General features: G+C 42.7%; 1 protein-coding gene across 1 annotated transcript in view; it reads right to left on the bottom strand.

Moving 5' to 3' along the window:
• LOC311220822 (homer protein homolog 1-like) overlaps positions 1-20,576 on the bottom strand; it is a gene marked incomplete at both ends in the record, with an annotated part of 117,547 nt that overhangs the window by 34,901 nt on the left and 62,070 nt on the right. The window contains one exon of the mRNA XM_084304438.1: positions 1,401-1,557. Coding sequence (XP_084160564.1) covers positions 1,401-1,557 — 157 coding nt within the window. The remainder of the gene's footprint in view (positions 1-1,400; positions 1,558-20,576) is intronic.

Raw genomic sequence — 20,576 nt, 5'->3', positions numbered from 1 at the left:
CAAAGAATCATCAAATCATAGAATATCCGAGTTGGAAGGGACCCACAAGGATCATCAAGTCCTATTCCTGGGTTCCCAAAGAACCACACACAAAAAAAAGTTAAAAAATCAGATCAAGTGTTTGAGAGCATTGTCCAAATGCTTCCTAAGCTCTGTCAGGCTCTGTCAGGTGCCGTGACCACTTCCCTGGGTCACCTTCCCTGGTGGCTTGACCACCTTCTCAGTGAAGAACCTGTTTCTGATATCCAGACTGAACCTCCTCTGTCGCAGCCTCAAGCAATTCCCTTGGGTCCTATGACTAGTTACCAAAGAAGAGATCAGCACCTGCCTCTCTGCTCCCCCTCATGAGAAAGTTGTATACCACAATGAGGTTTCCCCTCAGTCTCCTCTTCTCCAGGCTGAACAAACCAAGTGACTTCATCTGCTCCTTATATATCTTCCCCTTTAGACCCTTTACCATCTTTGTTGCCCTCCTTTGGACAGGGACAGTTTTATATCTAACAGTTTTATATCTTTCTTATACTGTGGCACCCAAAACTACACACAGTAGTCAAGGTGAGGCTGCACCAGCGTAGAGTGGGACAATCACTTCCCTTGACTGGCTAGCAATGCCATTCTTGATGCACCCCAGGATATGGTTGGCCCTCCTGTCTGGCAAGGCACACTGCTGGCTCATGTTCAGCTTGCTGTTGACTAAAACCCCCAGATCTCTCTCTGCGGGGCTGTTCTTCAGCCTCTCATCCTCCAGTCTGTACATATAACCAGGGTTGCCCCTTCCCAGGTGCAGAATCCAGCAGCATTTGAGCTCTCATTTCTGCCCCCATTGTGCTCTCATTTCTGGTTTGCCAAATTACTTCTGCAGAATACAAAGTGAAGGGAATAGGACCCCGCCCCTCCTGTATGAACGCAGGAACAGATCTTTATTTGCATCTTATGAGCTTCGTTCTATGTTCAGTTTTCTTTGAGTGCAAGGCTGAAAGGAAGCTGCTGGTCTTTGGTACACGTGGAAACTACAAGAGGGTTCTTTAAAATTACAGATCTCATGTAAAGTTTGTATGAGATTAAATGCAAGAGGAATTGAAGTGTAATGCTATGGAGAAGGTCCTGAAACAGCTGTGATGCAGCTGGCATAAAATGAAGAGTGAAAGCTGGCAAATATGTCCTGTTTCTCAGCTCATATAACTTCCTGCAACAAAACCCTCTGCAGAAAAGGAACAGCTACAAAAGAAAGAATTCCCTAACTGAGAAACCCTGTGTGCTTTAAAAAAATCATTAATTTCCTAAAGATTTCCCAAAGATTTACCTAAAGCCCCCCAAATAAACTTGTTTTACTTAAAAATGAGCCATTACAGTCACCAGTGCTTCCATCTCAAGGATCCTGGCTGTTTGCCTTGACTTACCCGCTTATGAAGACGTTCTGCTTCCTCCTGATATGCAGCGAGCTGTTGTTTCCATTGTTTTACATTGGCAGTGGATTCCAGAAGGGCTGCTGTGAGCTTAGCATTATTACCTTTGAGCGTGGCCAGTTCTGCCTCCCAATGCTTGCTGACTGTTGAACTGCACAGACAGAATAAGAATGGTCAGTCTTCAAATCTCTTTTATTTTTTTTCTTCAAATCTTTTTTTTTTTTTTTTTTTTAAGAATTCAAAGGGCTCACAAGAACTGCTAGAGCCCATGGCCATAATTTTGATCATGAAACAGCTGAACTAGAATCTCTGTTACACATACTCTTCCTATCTAAAACCTTTTACTTAATTCCTTCTAATCTTTACAGTGCAAGTGACTAAGCACTTGAACAGGTTGCCCAGAGAGGTTTTGGAGTCTCCCTCCTTGGAGATCTTGAAAAGCCATCTGGACATGGTCCAGAGCAACCTGCTCTAGGTATCCCTGTTTGAGCAGGAGAGTTGGACCAGATGACTTCCAGAGGTCCTTTCCTACCTAAAAATCACAGAATCACAGAATTGTCTAGGTTGGAAAAGACCTCAAGATCATCGAGTCCAACCTCTGACCTAACACTAACAGTCCCCACTAAACCATATCCCTAAGCTCTACATCTAAACATCTTTTAAAGACCTCCAGGGATGGTGACTCCACCACTTCCCTGGGTAGCCCATTCCAATGCCTAAATGCCTAAAACAGTCTGCAGTTCTATGAACTGACCATAGTATACTAAAAAATACTTCCATAACAGAGGTTTAGGTTATATGTATTGCATGTAAAATGATCGTTACAACGACAACTGTTCGAACCCAAACAGAGGGGCCACAACCTCCCCAGGCAGATGCCTAGACCAAAACAGAACTCCCGAGGACTGAAATTGCTGCCCAGACCCTCAGTTCCAGGTCAATACAGAATCTGGGAGTCCTCCTAGGAGGCTCTGAAGGCAAAGGTGGATGTCATGGATGCAAGTGTGCCCAGCTGGATGAACTTTTCAAACAGCTTGAAGCTGTTTGAAACTTCTGTTTGTGAAAATTGTTTTCAAACTGCTTGGAGCAGGAGAAGGAGTCTCCCCCTTGCCCCTGAAGTGCCCCTACAAAACAGATACAGTTCTCTGGGGCTTGAAAAAGAAGAGTGTGTGAGTAATGGTGTGCTGGTCTTGGCTAGGATAGAGTTAATTTTCCCCCTAGTAGCTGATCAAGTGCTGCATTTGGGATTTAGGATGAGAATAATGTTGATAACACGCTGATGTTTTAGTTGTTGCAGAGCAGTGCTTATACTAAGCCAAGGACTTCTCAGCTTCTCACACTGTCCTGCCAGTGAGGATGCTGGGGGTGCAGCAGGAGCTGGGAGGGGACAGAACCAGGACAGTTGACCCAAACTGGCCAAAGGGGTAGTCCATACCATATGATGTCATGCTGAACAATTGATATGGGGTGGCTGGCCAGGATAGGGGGACCGGCTGCTCGGGGATAGGCTGGGCATCGGTCAGTGGGTGGTGAGCAATTGCATTGTGCATCACTTGTTTTGTACATGTTATTATTAGTAGTGTTATTATCATTATTCCTACTATTTTCCTTTCTTTTCTGTCCTAATAAACTGTCTTTATCTTAACCCACAGGCTTCATTTTTTTCCTGATTCCCCCATCCCAGAGAGAGAGGGGGGAGGGTGAGCAAATGGCTGTGGTGCTTAGCTGCCAGTTGGGTTAAACCATAACAAATATAAAGACCTCGGAAAGGGCAACCATCCAAAGTTGGCTGAGTCAACCACCTGAATTAGAACCGGTGCCACAAAAAAGGCGCAAAGGGTGTTAGTAATTGGAGACTCCACACTAAGATGCACTGAGGCACCTATTTGCCATCCAGATAATCTCTCCAGAGAGGTTTGCTGCCTGCCCAGAGAGCCCACATTTGTGATATTACAAAGACAATACCAGTCTTGGTGGGGCCAGAAGACTACCACCCATTCCTACTCTTTCATGAAGGTTCAAATGAGGCTGCAACAAAGAGACTACAAAACATCAAAAGGGACTTGATGACCTTTGGAAAGATGTTGAAGGAATTGGGAGTGCAAGTAATGTTCTCCTCTGTTCTCCCAGTTAATGACTGGGACCCAAGAAGAAGGACCAAGTGAGTGACTGGCTGTGCGGCTGGTGCTATGCTCAAAGTTTTGGGTTCTACAATCTTGGACAAACTTTTGGGCATATTGACACCAGATGGGGTTCACCTGACCAGTTGGGGCAAGAGTGTTCTGGGCAGCAAGCTGGCTGGGCTTATTAGCAGATCTTAAAACTAGATCCATCAGGGGAAGGGGATGTATCTCTGAGTGATGAAAGAGAACCTGGGAACATTGTCACTTTAGGAAGCAACAGGGAAATACTTGTGAATCGTCCCAAAGGAATTAGGAAGGGTTCCTCTGAAAAGGTGATGCGACAGATATTCCAGCTGAAGTGCCTCTATACCAACACACACAGCATGGGAAACAAGCAGGAGGCATTGGAAACCATGGTGCAATTAGAAAATTGTAACCTAATTGCTCTCACAGAAACGTGGTGGGAAGGATCATACAACTGGAACATTGGAATAGAGGTATTCAAGTTTTTCAGAACAGACAGGAGGGGAAGGAAGGGCGGGCGTGTTGCCTTCTAAGTTGATTGGGAAGAGCTGCCTCTGAGAAACAGCCACAGACAGGATGAGAGCTTGTGGGTAAAAGTTAAGGACTGGACAAATAAAGCATACCTTGTGATTGCGGTCTAATACAGGCAGCCTGATCAAGGGGAGCCTGTGGATGAAGCATTCTTGCTTCAACTACAAGAAGCATCATGCTTGCAAGCTCTCATCCTGATGGGGGACTACAGCCACCTAAATGTCTTCTGGAAAAGCTGCACAGCAGGCTGTAAGCAATCCAGGAGACTACTGGAGTGCATCAAGGATAACTTCCTGGTCCAGGTATTAGACAAACTAAACAGAGAAGAAGCATTAGTGGACCTGGTGCTCACCAATGCAGATTAACTCATTGAAGAGGTTAAGACTGGAGGCAGACTGGGCTGCCTGACTGGAGGCAGACTGACCATGTCCTGGCTGAGTTTGTGATCTCAAGTACTATGAGCAAAGAGCAAAGTCAGGACCCTGAACTTCTGAAGAGCAAACTTCCAGCTGTTTAAAGACCTAACAGATGAGATCCCATGGAACACTGTCCTTAGGGACAAAGGAGCTGATCAGAGCTGGCAACTATTTAAAGACACTTTTCTTAGCGTGCAAGAGCGCTACATCCCCATGGGTAAGAAATCAAGCAGGGAAGACAGGAAACCGGCATGGCTGAGGAAGGACCTGCTCGTCAAATTGAGGCACAAGAAGGAAATGCATAGGCAGTGGAAGAAGGGACATGTGGCCTGGGAAGGGTACAGGGATGCAGTCCGGATGTGCAGGGATGGGATAAGGAAAGCCAAGTCACAGATGAAACTAAACTTGTCAAGGCATGCAAAAAATAACAGGAAGGGATTCTATAGGTACATTGGTCAGAAAAGAAAGGCCAAGGAGAGCGTACCCCCTCTGACGGATGAGAAGGGTGAACTGGTAATGACAGACATGGAGAAGGTTGAGGTATTCACCAACTTCTTTGCCTCAGTCTTCACTGCCAGTCAGGCTTCCCACGTCTCTTGAGTCCCTGAACCTCGAAGCAGGGCCTGGGGGAGCAAAGTCTCTCCCACAGTAAGTGAAGAGCAGGTTTGAGACCACATAATGAAACTGAACATGCATAAGTCTATGAGGCCCGATGACATGCATCCCAGTGTCCTGAGGGAACTGGCTGATGTAGTTGACAAGCCACTCTCCGTCGTATTTGAATAGTCATGGCAGTCAGGCAAAGTCCCTGGTGACTAGAAAAAGTGAAACATCGCTCCCATTCTTAAAAAGGGCAGAAAGGAAGACCTGGAGAGCTACAGACAGGTGAGCCTCACCCCTGTTCCTGGGAAGATCATGGAACAGATCCTCCTGGAAGCAATGTCAGAGCACATGCAGGAGAAGGAAGTGAACTGAGAAAGCCAGCATGGCTTCACCATGGCAACTCCAGTAGTCAGAGAATCATCATAGAATCATAGAATGGCTCAGGTTGGAAGGGACCTTGAAGATCATCTAGTTCCAACCCTCCTGCCATGGGGAGGGATGCCACCCACTAGATCAGGTTGCCCAGGACCTCCTCCAACCTGGCCTTGAACACCTCCAGGGATGGGACATCCAAAACTTCTCTGAGCAGTGTGTTCCAGTGCCTCACCACCCTCTAAGTGAATAATTTCCTCCAAACAGCTACTCAAACTCTCCCCTCTTTTAGTTTAAAGTTATTCCCCCTTGTCCTGTCATTATCTGACTGAGGAAAAAGTTGCCCTCCATCTTTTTTACAAGCCCCCTTAAAATACTGAAAGGCCGCAATGAGGTCTCCCTGGAGCCTTCTCTTCTCCAGGGTGAACAACCCCAGCTCTCTCAGCCTTTCTTCATAGGAGAGGTGCTCCAGCCCTCTGATCATGGCCCTCCTCTGGACCCCCTCAACAGATCAACATCCTTCTTGTGCTTTGGGTCCAAGACTTGGATGCAGTACTCCAAACGGGGCCTCACAAAGGCAGAGGAGAGGGGGAAAATTAACCTCCCTCAGCCTTTTGGCCACTTCTCTTTTGATGCAGCCCAGAACGCTGTTTGCCTTCTGGGATGCAAGTGCGCACTGCTGTCTCTATCTGAGTTTTTCGTTTACCAGAGCACCCAAGTCCTTCTCTGTAGGGCTGCTGTCAGTAAGTTCTTCACCCAGTCTGTACTCATGTCTGGGATTGCCCCAACCAGGACCTTCTCCTCATGAACCCATGTTGGCTGTGACCGAGGATCACATTGACCTTCAGGTGAAATATAGGAATTCAGAAACTCAAAGCGTTTCATGTACCACTTTTCATTTGCATTTAGCCTTTCAGTTTGAGCATGTTCTCAGATTTTGAATTGTTCGAAGCACACATTCAGCCCATGAACAGAAGAGTTGCCTTTCTGTGGGAGTATTGCCATGGAGGTCGATAAGCCCCATGGTTGGTGATAACCTCCGACTCCTAACGATGAGGCCATGAGGAATGTAAAGAGTTTAGAAGGAACAAAGAAGGGTGATTCAGGAGACACCTTGCTGTCTCGGACTGCTTGTTCTCAATAAAAGTGGAAGTTATTGTCATTAATAAAGAAATTGAAGTTACTGATCCCTAAAGAACCCTGGTGTCTGTGTGGTCTTTATGCCACAGCTTTCCAGTTGTTTTATAGACAGTCCTGTTATCAGCCGTCTCTTGTCTTATGCTTTGATTAGTATCTTACTGTGGCAGGGTCAAAATCTTTGCAGAAGGGACTTAATGGATGAAACTGACTAAAGAAGTTGAGTAATGGTACAGTTTCCACTACCTGGCAGACAATTATGTATTGGAAAGTGGTGGCTATATCCTACTTAGCTTCACCATCTAAATCCATGTTCTGTACTTGTAATACAGCCTTAATCATATTAGGATCCATAGAAACCACCACAACACAGACAGCCTTTCAACATGGAAATTTATCACTGAGGAATAGACTACAAATTATATTCTTTTTAAGGAAGGAAAATTTCACTGAAATATTCTCCACAGTAACCCAGCACCCAAGTATAGTGGTGTTCGCTGCTTATTGAAACACTAAAGGTCAATAGCAATAGAAGAGCTCTTGAAAGGCACTTTGTGGGATGCTTAAGATTGGACATTAACACAAAATTAATGCTTCAGCTATGATCCTTATCAGCCAGGGCTTTAGATCCTATTCCTGACTCAAGTTAAAGTGTGGGAAAAAGAGGAGTCACTCTTCTACACAAGAATCAATGAATTTTCCAAGCTTCTTGTATTGTCCTCTAGTGTACTCCAAATGTATTTACATAGGTGACATTTGAACTTTGTTTCTCATTAAATTTAAAATGTTAACAACAGTTTCATATGTCTTTTTTTACACTGTATCACAATGCAAAAGACTTATATTTAACCTGAATCATCACAGTAGCACTAATAAAATCCCTGATTTCTCTGAAGAGACTCAACTTCTATTTTCATTTTATTCTTTTAAAAATATTGCATTTTTGTCTTAGTCATTAAATTTTATATAGTAAAGAGACACTAGGTTATCTTTTCATGAAGGTCATATAGCATAAAACAAAATCAATAACTTTGTTTTATAACATTTAGGCCTTTGCAAGAGCAAGCATACCTAATTAATTTCTAGCTTTTTTTTTTTTTTGCAGTAAACGTTAGTACCTTGCAGACCTAAAAATTTATCATATACTCTGAAAAAATAAAAAAGAAAAAATAATCTGTTCTTGTTCCTTTACTGAAATTACATTGAAATTGCTTATCAGTATCACTAGAAGCATTTTGGTCTTGTACATTTGTAATGTAACTCCTATTTTTCACAAATGATAACCGATAAGCTATTTTTTTTGTCTTTACATTACTGTAGAACACTAGGTATAATTCCTTGCTGTTGCTATGGTGCTGACCATTTCTAATATTCTAATAGAACTAAATTTTCAAAAGCAATTCAAGTTATTTAGGAATTTATATCCCATTTTCGAAAACAAATAGGCATTTGGCTGCAAAGAGTCAAATTGACTTGGGCTCCTCTGGCACTTAATCAGTTTATGGAAGCAATTAGATGATGTGGTTATCAGAAAGTCAGATACAAGGAAATGGTAACCCTGACACTAAAAGGATCTGAATTATGGATACTCATTCTGCAACTCATTTGTACACACAAGAATTTAAAGCAGTTTAACTGTAAATTCACACTTTGAATTAGTACAGATTAATTTTCCTGATGCCCCTGGGCAAAAAAAAACCAACCACCTGTCTATGTTTCTTTCAAAAATCCTACCTATAACAACAATTTGTGTGTGCATTGATACGATCCATAATCTGTCAGCAACACAACAAAAGATATATGCAAATCTACATTGCACGTATTTGGAACTATAAAAGGACTCTACACAAAACAGTAACTGTGTCTTACGGCCAAAAGGACACTGCATGGGCCCAGAAGGGATCTAGTGTCATTGCTATAACATGTAGATGTGGTTCAGACCACAGTCCTTGGTGCCAGGGACTGTTTTGTTTAGCTCTATCATTGCGGCCAATGAGATTGCTGCAGCTACAGGTTGATTCTACACAGATTAACAGAGATTGTCAGACTTGCAATGACAGAGTGAAGACAGATACAGCTATGCTGGACTGGGCTGAGCAACTGCAACCAGGTTGCACCATGTACAGCAATGAGGTGGCTAAAGGGATGGCTTCTAACCCTGTAAATCAGACGTACACCATGTGCCAGAGGTGGAGATCCTTGGCACAAGCCTCTGCTGCATTTCTAGATACTGTCACAGCTTAAACTTGAGTGTGTTGTGCCTCTGCTGATGACAACAGCTGTTAAGAGTGGTTGAACATGAAAGATCTGCAAGCATTTATTTTAGATCATTTTTGAACTTTCTGTCAGTGATACCACAGGATATCTCAGTCTCTAAGACCCACTTAATGCTAGTTCCTGTCTTACTATCATAGCAAACACTGAATTTAGAAGAACAATCATTACAGCTGCAAGGCCTTACAAATCTACTACCACGAACAGAAAGATATTCTATAGAATGACCTACAGAAATATTTATATATTTTTTTATATATTATATTATATTTATATATGTATATTAAATATATAATCAAGAAAAGAAGGACTAAGAAGAATCTCCATTTTTCATTGGATGTGGGGGGAAACAGTAACAAGAGATGAGGAAAAGGTTGAGGTACTTAATGCCTTCTTTTCCTCAGTCTTTAGCAGCAAGACTGGTTGTTTCTTTAAGAAAACAAAACAAAACAAACAAACAAAAAAACAGAACCCAGCATCTTCCTTATTTCATTGGTGGTTGCTAGTTATTATTTACTCAGTCTAGACTTGGAGTTCTAAATGATCTTAGATTTCCTTTAGCCTCTTTTCAGAATAATGCATAGGTCAGATGATTTGGCTCCTAACTCAGCTGGAAGTTAAAAAGAAAATAAAATATAGACCAGTTCTTCCCAATTCAACACTTATCTGAAACAACAATTTCAAAACAGAATATAAAGTTTTGCTCCCTGCTCCTCTCCACCCCCAATTTACATAACTTATCACAAATCCTACAAGGATGCAGAGTATGAAGTTGTGTAAGTTTTCCTAGTTGTCATTTAACAGATGGCAGAACAGATCCTGAGCTCCCATGCTTTCACAAGGCTATGCCTACATACCACGGTAGTGTAAGAGCATGTTTATTTTCTAATACTGCGAGCTCTATTTCACTTTCATTGATAAGGCATCTGGAATAGAAAAAGGGTAGGGCAAACAGCATCATATGAAGATGTTTAAAAGACAACTTTCCTGAGCCTACCACTTGTCGTGGTTCTGCTCGAGTGGGCAGCCAAGCTCCACCACAGACGCTCTCTCACTCCCCCTCCTCAAAGAGGAATGGGGAGAAAATATGTGAAAAGGGCTCAAGGATTGAGATAAGGACGAGAAAATCACGCAATAATTATTGTAACGGGCAAAACAGACTCGGCATAAGGAGATAGTAAGATTTATTGCCTACAACTAACAAGCGAGAGAAGTGAGAAAACAAAGGAAAAAAAAAACAAAATCACCTTCCCCCCATCCACCCTCTTCCACCTCCTCCCCCCGAGCGGCGCAGGGGAACGGGGGAATGGGGGTTATGGTCAGTCTACAGCGCTTCTTCTCTGCCGCTCCTTCTCGGTCACTCTCGTCCCCTGTGCTGTGGGGTCCCACCCACGGGATGCAGTCCTTGATGAACTGATCCGGCATGGGCTTCCCACAGGCAGCAGCTCTTCCAGAACTGCTCCAGATATGGGTCCGTACCACGGGGTCCATCCCTCAGGAGAAAACTGCTCCAACCTGGCTCCCCTACGGGCAGCAGCTCCTGCCGGGTCACCTGCTCCTGCGTGGGCTCCTCTCCACGGGCTACAGGTCCGGCCCGGAATCTGCTCCGGCAGGGGTCTTCCACAGGCGGCAGCCTCCGTCAGTGCAGGGCCACCTGCTCCACCGTGGTCTCCTCCACGGGCTGCAGCGTGGAACCCTGCTCCACCGTGGTACTCCATGGGCTGCAGGGGGACATCCTGCTTCACCATGGTCCTCACCACAGGCCACAGGGGACTTCTGCTCCGGCGCCTGGAGCACCTCTCCCCCTCCTTCTACACTGACCTTGGTGCAAGGCTGTTCTCTCACTCCCCTTCCAGAATCTCCCGGCTGCTGTGTGGCGCAGCGTTTTTTCCCTGTCTTAAATATGCTCTCACAGAGGCGCAAAACAACATCGCTTATTGGCTCGGATCTGGAAAACAACGGGGCCCTTCCCAAACATGGGGCAGCTTCTAGATCTTTCTCACAGAAACCACCCCTATGGCCCCCTGCTACCAAAACCTTGCCACGTAAACCCATTACACCACTGTACTAAACACAAGCCCAGGACAGAGGATTCCTAAAATGCTAAATAAGAATTAAATAATAATACTAAAATCTCTGGAAAGCGTAGAAAGAAGGTGTCACACAATCCATGCTGTCATGTAATTATATTAGTTTTAAATTTCAGAGTATTTCCTAAATAAAGTGAATATGTAGAGTCTCAGTCATACTGAATAACCAGTTAGATCACAATTTGTGCATGTAGGAAGCTACTTTACCTAACCTCTTAAAATTCAGACCAACCTAACCAGAATATATTGCCTACACAAAGAATCATTTGATTTGAGACAACAAATGCATGCCTTATTAATTTTTTTTCCTTCAGCTAACTACAAGTTGGGATAACTTACTATCATCATGAAGCACAATTTAATCTTAGGGGGTTTTGTTTTGTTTTGTCTGAGCTATGTTGATTAAATAAAATGACTTTCTAATTTCCTACGTGGTTTCAGTCTCCTAGAAGAATGGTTTCCAATATTCTAACTTGAATTTAGAAGCTAAACCCTTTGCATTTCATGACAGAAAGATATCATTACACTGAAGTGCCACAGAGTAAAATTTGCAAAAGCAACAACGCTACAGTTGAAGTTCATCACGATGAATGCTTTATTACTGTGTACTAGAGAAAACAAAGTCCTAGACATATCAGCCATTTTATTTCATCAGCCATTTTATTTCATTCCAACTTCCTTCATTTGCCAAATGAACTAAAAGCTAATAGAGAAAACAACCCTCTTATATTCTACTTCATTGCTGATTTGTTCCAACACATTTCATTACTGACAAAACTTCATGGCTATTTGGTGTCACTGTGAAATACTTCAATGATGCTTATGAAAGCAATGCTTATGAAAGCAATGCTGTGCTCTTCAAGCACGGCATTGCTAGTTGGTTGAGGGAAGTGATTACGGGGCCTGGAGCATCTTCCTTATGAGGAAAGGCTGAGAGACCTGGGCCTGTTCAGCCTAGAGAAAAGAAGACTGAGAGGGGATCTCATCAATGTGTATAAATACCTGAGGTGTGGGAGACGGAGGGATTTGGCCAACCTCTTTTCAGTGGTTTGCAGGGACAGCACAAGGAGTAATGGTCACAAGATAGAGCCCAGGAAGTTCTGCAGCAACATGCGAAAGAATTTCTTCATGGTGAGGGTAATGGAGCACTGGAACAGGCTGCCCAGGGAGGTTGTGGAGTCTTCTTCTCTGGAGATATTTAAGGCCCGTCTGGATGCCTACCCGGGCAGCCTGCTCTAAGGAACCTGCTTTGGCAAGGGGGTTGGACCCGATGATCTTTTGAGGTCCTTTCCGACCCCTACAGTTCTGTGATTCTGTGATTATCCCTCTCTACTCTGTGCTGGTGCGACCTCACCTCGAGTACTGTGTGCAGTTTTGGGCACCACAGTACAAAAAGGATGTGAAACTATTGGAAAGTTGTGGAGAAGGGCTATTAAGATGGTGAAGGGCCTAGAGGGAAAGACGTATGAGGAGCGGCTGAGGTCACTTGGCTTGTTCAGCCTGGAAAAGAGGAGGCTGAGGGGAGACCTCACTGTGGTCTACAGCACTCTCATGAGGGGGAACAGAGGGGCAGGTGCTGATCTCTTCTCTAGTGACCAGCGATAGAACCTGAGGGAATTGTGTAAAGCTGTGACAGGGGAGATTCATGCTAAATATCAGGAAAAGGTTCTTTACCGAGAGGGTTGTCACACACTGGAACAAGCTCCCCAGGGACATAGTCATGGCACCAAGCCTGTCAGAGTTTAAGAAGTGTTTGGACTGTCTGAATTTTTGGGTAGACCTGGCACCTGTAGACCTGTGTGGTGCCAGGAGTTTGACTCAGTGATCCTCGTGGGTCTCTTCCAACTCGGGATATTCTATGAATTCTATGAATTGTCAGTTGTCCACATCTCACCAAAGTGCTATCAGAAACTTGAATTCATCTCAGCAGAGACCCCTGTTATATGATCAAAACACTGATGAACACAAACTGTTTTCTGCCTGTACTATAAAACACTGGTGGCATCTACAATGATATTAAAGGAACTCAAAAGATGTGATACTTCAGGTATAGAAAGCTTCCCTAAAGCATAAAACTGAAGAAAAATTACAGATGTTGATCTCCATTTAGCTGTATTCCCCATTTTATTCTTCAAATTAACTTTTCCCTCAATAAGAGAATATATTAAATACATGTACTTCAGATTTTTGATAGATAAAACAGTCCACTTTTGTGTTTATGTGTGCCTACCCCTAACCTCTACCCACATCTGCAGGAAGAAGGTTGATGCCATTGAACTTCCACTGCAAGAGGTCTGCCTACCACAATGCAACAGAAAATGATCATTACAGTCATCCTGACACAATTATTTTCAGTAATGCAACTGCTGTAGGTAGAGCCTGCACACTATTTATGTGCATTCTGAAATGGCTTACAATAAAGCAACTTTGGACTTCTACTTTATCAGTGAGATTTACTCTAGGCTTCTGGAGGCTTAAATTATCTTGATAGGAACCATCACCTGGAGAGTGGGTTGAGTGAATGAAATAGCCTACCAGGGAGCCATGGCAGGGTGACAGCAATGCTGGGGAATGCAGTACTGTGTTACCTCCATAGAAAACAAGCAGCACAACTCTGATTCATAATGTTGGCAGGAGGTACAATTCAGTGCTGGACCTGGTAAAGAGGGCATAGTTGGATGAACTCCATCTTCCCCAGGTTTAGATATTTAAAAGTTAAAAGTAAGCATCCTCAGATAGCGATTCATCTGACCAGTCCTCAGTGCCTATATAGGATGAAATGCATTAGACACTATTGAAAGCAAAATTTTTAGGCCCCGGTGTCACATGAATATGGCAAAATTTGTAGGTTCTCCCCCAGAGAACCCAGGACACAGCATTCTCCAAAGGAATCACTACCTTAACTAGGTTTACTTGTAATGCCTAGCTTTATGTAAGGGAGAAGCAATCTTAATTCATCTGACAAAAATGACACACTCCAGAGAGTATGATATTAATAAGACAGTGTGGATCTTTTGGATTAGGCTTAAAACTAAGCTTTTTACCCTATGTAGGTCCTACATCTCTTGTAGGGATGGAAAAAGATCCCTCAAAGCATACACAGATTATGAAATTGTCATCTCTGTTCAAAATACGTTTTAGAAAAAACAACAACAGCAACAACCAACCAACCAAAAAAAAAAACCACAATAAAACAACTTTGATGAAATATATGTTTTTAGAAGGGCTTCATTTAAATAGGAAACAATTCTTTAAAAACTGCTAGTACTCATGGTATATATTTTTAATATAAAGAGTTTCCTAAACTGCATTTCTCTCTGACAAAGTTTAGTTTTTAAATATGAGTTCTTTCTGAAAGTGGGCAGAGGTAATCCATTTGGCTGGATCCTATCAATAAATATGAAAAAGACCAACAAGTGACTTCATCGAGTTCACCCTGATTTCTTTATACTGCGCAGACAACCTTATGTTGGCTCTGAACTGGAAAAGTCAACAGACACAACACAGTTTTTTCCTAAGCCAGGCTCCACACATGCCTGGAAGTAAAAAACATATTCCAGGGTATAGAAGTGTTCATCCAGTTCTATCTAGTCCCCCCTACTGGGTGGCCACTGGAGGAGTCTGTTCCAACTACTTAAGGTACAGTCACTGATTAGCTTTAACTATGGGAAAGGAATAGGAGCTACATCCACCTCCAAAACTCAAACTTCACCTCTGCTTCCTCTTAACCCAAGCAGAACTTGGCACAACAGTACGTCTATTTCATACCTTCAAAAGGAAAAGAATCCATAACTGAAATTAAATATTTGTTGCCAGCTATCGTTGGCTCTGACTTCCATGGTCAGTCCCCCAGATGAAAGTTATCTAATTAATCAAAAACTAGCCAATTTCTAAGACCATATGGGCTTCATTAACACAACCTGAGCACCTTGCAAAATGGAAAACACTCCTCTATGGATCTACGTAGTGCATTTTAGGTGAATCCACAATTAATTCACCATGACTGAAAGTGAAAATGCTCCACAACTTAAGACATTTGGCACCTTATAACTCAGTCAAATATAATGTATATTTCTCTGCCCCATATCTAATCATATCCTTATAAATGCCAACAAGAATAAAATAAATGACAGGTTGTTAGGCTTAAATCACTGCAGAGGGATGCTAGCCAGACTGATTTCTGCTTCCAAAGCATCCCTCTCCTCCAAGGAGAGAGGTGAGATAAGAATAGAGTAATAAGAAAAAGACTAGAAGGAATAATCCATTGATCATTTCATCTTCAATTTGAGTTGTTAAAGGCTGAAGGTATTTTTTTTATATTCTACTTGAAAGTTTGAGAAAAATAGTTTTATACTGTTCAAAGAATAATAATTGTTTAGTCATTAACATTGTTATCGTATTTGTATGTTATCATCAGTCATTCCAGACAGCAGTGAAACCATAAAGACACGTCATATAAAAAAATAAATCAGAACTTCATATCTATCTATATGCAACTTGTCATATGAGAAGTACATGACTCATGATCCACAACTACACCTGAGACAACACAGAAGATAGAGTAATGTGTTGGTATCAGTAAGAGAAAAACGTTTGAAAAGAGGAACAAACTGAAAGGTTTGGATTTTAGTTGCTTTTTTGTTTTCTTTTTTTGAGCTTTTTTAAAAGCTTCTTTCTTTCGGAAGACTTCCTTTTACCTCTTGTCTTCTCAGTAAAGCAGGAAACTGATTCCTGATATACAGGTGCAATTATAGAAGTACTCAAACAACTAGGCAACTGGAGATATTTCTTGAAGAAGAATACACACTTTGAAAATATTGAAGAAAGTATGGTTTTGGGGCATAGGTTTATCTGGGCTTTAAAAGAATAAAGTATATTTTAAAACCGTATAATTGTTATGAGTTGAAAAAGATTTTAAGATAGCAAAACTGATAATGTTGGCTTTCTTATCTATGAAATACTAAATTTTCACTTGTTTTTTTTTAGCTTTTTTTTTTTTTTTTTTTTTTAGCTTGTGGATTTTGAATTAGTATTAGAATAGTTCAGTTGGAAGGGACCTACAAAGATCATCAAGCACTGCCTGACTACTTCAGGGCTAACCAAAAGTTAACGCATATTAATAAGGGCATTATCCAAATGCCTCCTGAACACTGGTGGTCATGGGGCATCAACTATATCACTAGGAAGTCTGTTCCAGTGTTTGACCACCCTCACACAAGAAATTTTTACTAATATCCATTCTGAACCTCTCCTGGCATAGCTTTATGCCATTCACAGAATCACAGAATCACAGAATTGTAGGGGTTGGAAGGGACCTCAAGAGATCATCGGGTCCAACCTCCCTGCCAAAGCAGGTTTCCCTACATGTCCTGTCATCACTTACTATGGAGAAGAGTCTGGCACCTCCCTTTCCACTTCCCCTCCTCAGGAAGTTGCAGAGAGCAATGAGGTTACCTTTTAGCCTTCTTTTCTCCAGACTAGACAACACTAGTGTCCTCAGCCTCTCCTCATCCAACGTGCCTCTCCTCATATGACGTGCCTTTTATCAGCACTGTTGCTTTCTTCTGGATGTATTCAAGTACCTTAACATACTTTTTATACTCTGGAGACCAGAACTGCACACAGTACTCCAGGTGAGGCTGCACTAGCACTAAATGTATCAGGAGAATCACCTCTTTTGACTGTCTGGCTGTGTTTAATGCACCCAAAAATGTAGTTTGGCCTCTTGGCTACCAGGGTACACTGCTGACTCATTCTGAGCCTAATATTGACCAGCAGCCCTAGATCCCTTTCTGCAGAGCTGCTCTCTAGCTGCTCATCTCCTAGTGTCTGGCGTTACTCTGTCCTGGGTGCAGAACCCAGCATTTACTTTTGTTGATTTTCATGCCATTGTTGATTGTCCAATGCTACTATGTATTTAGACCCCTCTGCAAGGCCTCTCAGCCCTTGAGATTGTCAACACTTTAGTATCATCAGCAAACTTGCTAAGGATGCATTACACTCTTGCATCCAGATAATTGATCAAAAAGTTGAAAAGAACTGGCCCTAGAATTGAGAATTGTTTAACACCACTAGTGTTAAACAAGATAGTAATGTGTATTGTTCTGCAGCATACTGAAAAGTGATCTGAAGGCAACAAATCCTCCATTTTCTTTAATTTCCTTTCTCTAGAACTGTGTAACCATTTCAATAATTTCTATGCAGATGGGAATATGTAACCTGAAACCAAAGTCTAGACTATTCTCCAATTTCGCAGAACCAGATTATGACTCCAGAGTCCATTTTAGAGATAGGAAACAAAAAATGAACAAGTCTGGAAAAGTTTCTTTAGCATTCGTCTACATACAGATAGCTGTTTAAGTGTTATATTTTGTGCTAGTAAAGATAAATGGACTAAGTTTTGCACTTGAAATGAAGCAGCTACATACCAGCTACTAGGAGCTTTTAATTTTCAAACATGCTTTTTAGTGCTTGTTGGGGCATAATCTGAAGAGGTCTATCTTTGGAGAGTCAAAACAGTTGTGTGTACAGATGGGTGTAAACTGGGTGATGCTCTTACCTGCAGAACAGATTGCCATATTGTGGGAGTGTGGCCATGGGAGTTGACAAGCCCCATGGTTGGTGATAACATCCGACTCCTAATGATGAGGCCATGAGGAATGTAAAGAGTTTAGAAGGAACAAAGAAGGGTGATTCAGAAGACACCTTGCCTTCTCAGGTTGCTTGTTCTCCAGCTGTTATGACATGGAAGTTGCTGGGTGTTTGCTGTTGTCAGGCAAAGTTGTTTGACCAATGAATAGTTAGTGGAAAAATACTGCTGTAGAGCGAATGGTATAAGAAGGGAGCCTGTCCTCAGTAAGAGAGATGAAGTTATGCCCTCAGTGTAAGAGCTGAAGTTATGTCATCAATAAAGTGGTAGCAGCTACTGATCCTAAAAGAACCCTGGTGTCCATGTGGTCGTTTTGCAACACCATATGAACGTCTTGTTAAAAATAGTCAAAATTCCATACACTGAAGAAAGCCCTCTACTTCTGCATCAATAATTACTCCTAAACCAAAGGTATTAGCATGAATGGTTCACATTATCCTGGTCATGAAATACTTTCACACATTAACTTCCCTAACCAAGCAAGATCATATAGTGGAAGTTTGAGTAATCAGACTGAAAAAATTGTTCAAATCTGTCCTGCAAAACATCCCCTTTGCCTCTGTTTTTCACAAAAGGCTTCACTTTTCTAGGGTCATGACTAAGAAAATTTACTTGAGACTCAGGGGATTAATAGCTATGTATTTTTTTCTTTGTAATTTAACGTGCTATTGGCTTTCTGTTTCTCTAGAAGATATTTTTTGGGGGAAAGCCCACACAGTAGTATCAGTTCGGGAAGGACTGCAACACATGGTAGGAATCCCATGTTGGAGCAGGAGCTCCATGAAGGAGCAGCAAAGACATTATGGACTGACCGCAACCCCCATTCCCTGTTCCCTTGTATCACTTGGTGGGAGGAGGTAGAAGAGAGTGGATGGAGGGAAGGTGTTTTAGTTTTCTTTTAGTTTTCCACTGTTCTAGTCTGCTAGTGAAGTGCAATAAATTATATTAATCTCCCCACGCTTTCATTTTGCCTCTTATCCATTCCCCCAACAATTAAAATCATCTCTATCAGTTGCACAGAATCACAGAATCACAGAATCACAGAATTTCTAGGTTGGAAGAGACCTCAAGATCATCGAGTCCAACCTCAGATTTGCTTTATTTGAGAGCTTAGCAACACATACACCATGACCATTCTTCTAGTAGTAGATGGAAGTCCTCTCCACTTCTCTTTCCATTTGTAAAGACATCAAATGAAAATGTTATAGTATGAGCTGTTTTATGCTGTGTTTGACATGTCACTGGTTTAAAAACATGTAATGGTTTATGATTTATTACAGAGATTCCCTACAAAAATTTTCAGAAATTGTCACAATCAGGAAAGTGAGATACAAGAAAAAATTTACATGACTTTCCTTTTAAATGAATAATTTCCTAGTGAGAACTTTTATTGTGAAGGACAGCCTACCTAAGATAAATACCAGCGGTTTAGGCAGAAATGCAGGAAGCAGTGGTAATTGGGTCAGGGATGGAGGGGAGAGTAATCCTTCTCCATGTGCTTCTTCCTGACACCAGGATCTTGCTGGTGGAGCACAAGAGAGGACAGCAAAGCTACTGTTTCAAAATACTAAAAAAGTGTTGGCTGAGGTGAAGTCAAGCCATACTTCTAAGTTGCTTTATTAGCTAGCCACTAGCCCTTTGCTTACACTGACATCAGGAACACATCACCTTTGAGTTTAGTTTCTAAATGAGTCTCAGGAAATAATAATCTTTCTCAACAGAGTACTTCAATTTACCAGAGTTCCTCTGGTGTGACCTAAAATGTCACAGTTCATTCTAGGCACAGCTAGAGATGAACTTGGCAAGGGATGCAAATAATAAGAAGGGATTTTACAGGTACATTACCCAGAAAAGGAAGACTAAAGAGAGTGCACTCCCTCTGACAAACAATATTAGAGAACGGGTAACAACAGACATGGAGAAGGCTGAGGTACTCAACGAGTTATTTGCCTAAGTCTTCACTGGCAATCACTTTCCCCACATCTCTCAAGTCCCTGAACCTCAAGGCAGGGACTCAGGGAGCAAAGTCCCTCCCACAGTAAGAGAAGATTGGGTTTGAGACCACCTGCTGAACCTGAACATATATAAGTCTACAGGGCCTGAACACATGCATCCGAGGGTCCTGAGGGAAGTGACTGATGCAGTTGACAAGCAACTCTCCATCATATTTGAAAAGCCATAGCTGTCAGGTGAAGTCCCTGGTGACCAGAAAGAGGGAAACATCACTGCCATTCTTAAAAAGGGCAGAAATGAAAACCCTCAGAACTATACACTGGTCAGAATCACCTCTGTTCCTGGGAAGATGATAGAACACATCCTTCTGGAAGAAATGTTAAGGAACATGCAGGAGAAGGAGGTGATCTGAGACAGCCTTGCAGGCGCCAAAGTCAGTGAAGAAGGAGAGGGAGAGGTGCTCCAGGCACCAGAGCAGAAGTCCCCTGCGGCCTGTGGTGAGGACCATGGTGAAGCAGGCTGTCCCCCTGCAGCCCATGGAGTACCACGGTGGAGCAGGGTTGCACGCTGAAGCCCATGGAGGAGACCACAGTGGAGCAGGTGGACCTGCACTGATGGAGGCTGTGGCCTGTGGAGGACCCCCGCCCGAGCAGATTCTGGGCTGGACCTGTAGCCCGTGGAGAGGAGACCGTGCAGGAACAGGTGACCTGGCAGGAGCTGCTGCTCATGGGGGACCCAGGTTGGAGCAGTTTGCTCCTGAAGGATGAACCCCGTGGTATGGATCCATATTTTGAATAGTTCTTGAAGAGCTGCTGCCTGTGGGAAACCCACGCAGGATCAGTTTGGGAAGGACTGCAATATGTGGGAGGGACCCCACATTGGAGCAGGGGACGAGAGTGACTGAGAAGGAGCAGTGGAGACGAAGTGCTATAGACTGACTGCAACCCCCACTCCCCTGTTCCCCTGAAACGCTTGGGGGGACAAGGTAGAAGAGGGTG

The sequence above is a fragment of the Netta rufina genome (assembly GCF_964035555.1).
Source record: "Netta rufina genome assembly, chromosome: W".
Classification (NCBI taxonomy): Eukaryota; Metazoa; Chordata; class Aves; order Anseriformes; family Anatidae; genus Netta; species Netta rufina.
The sequence above is the reverse complement of the archived record's forward strand: the minus strand, read 5'-3'. Positions and strand labels throughout refer to the sequence as shown.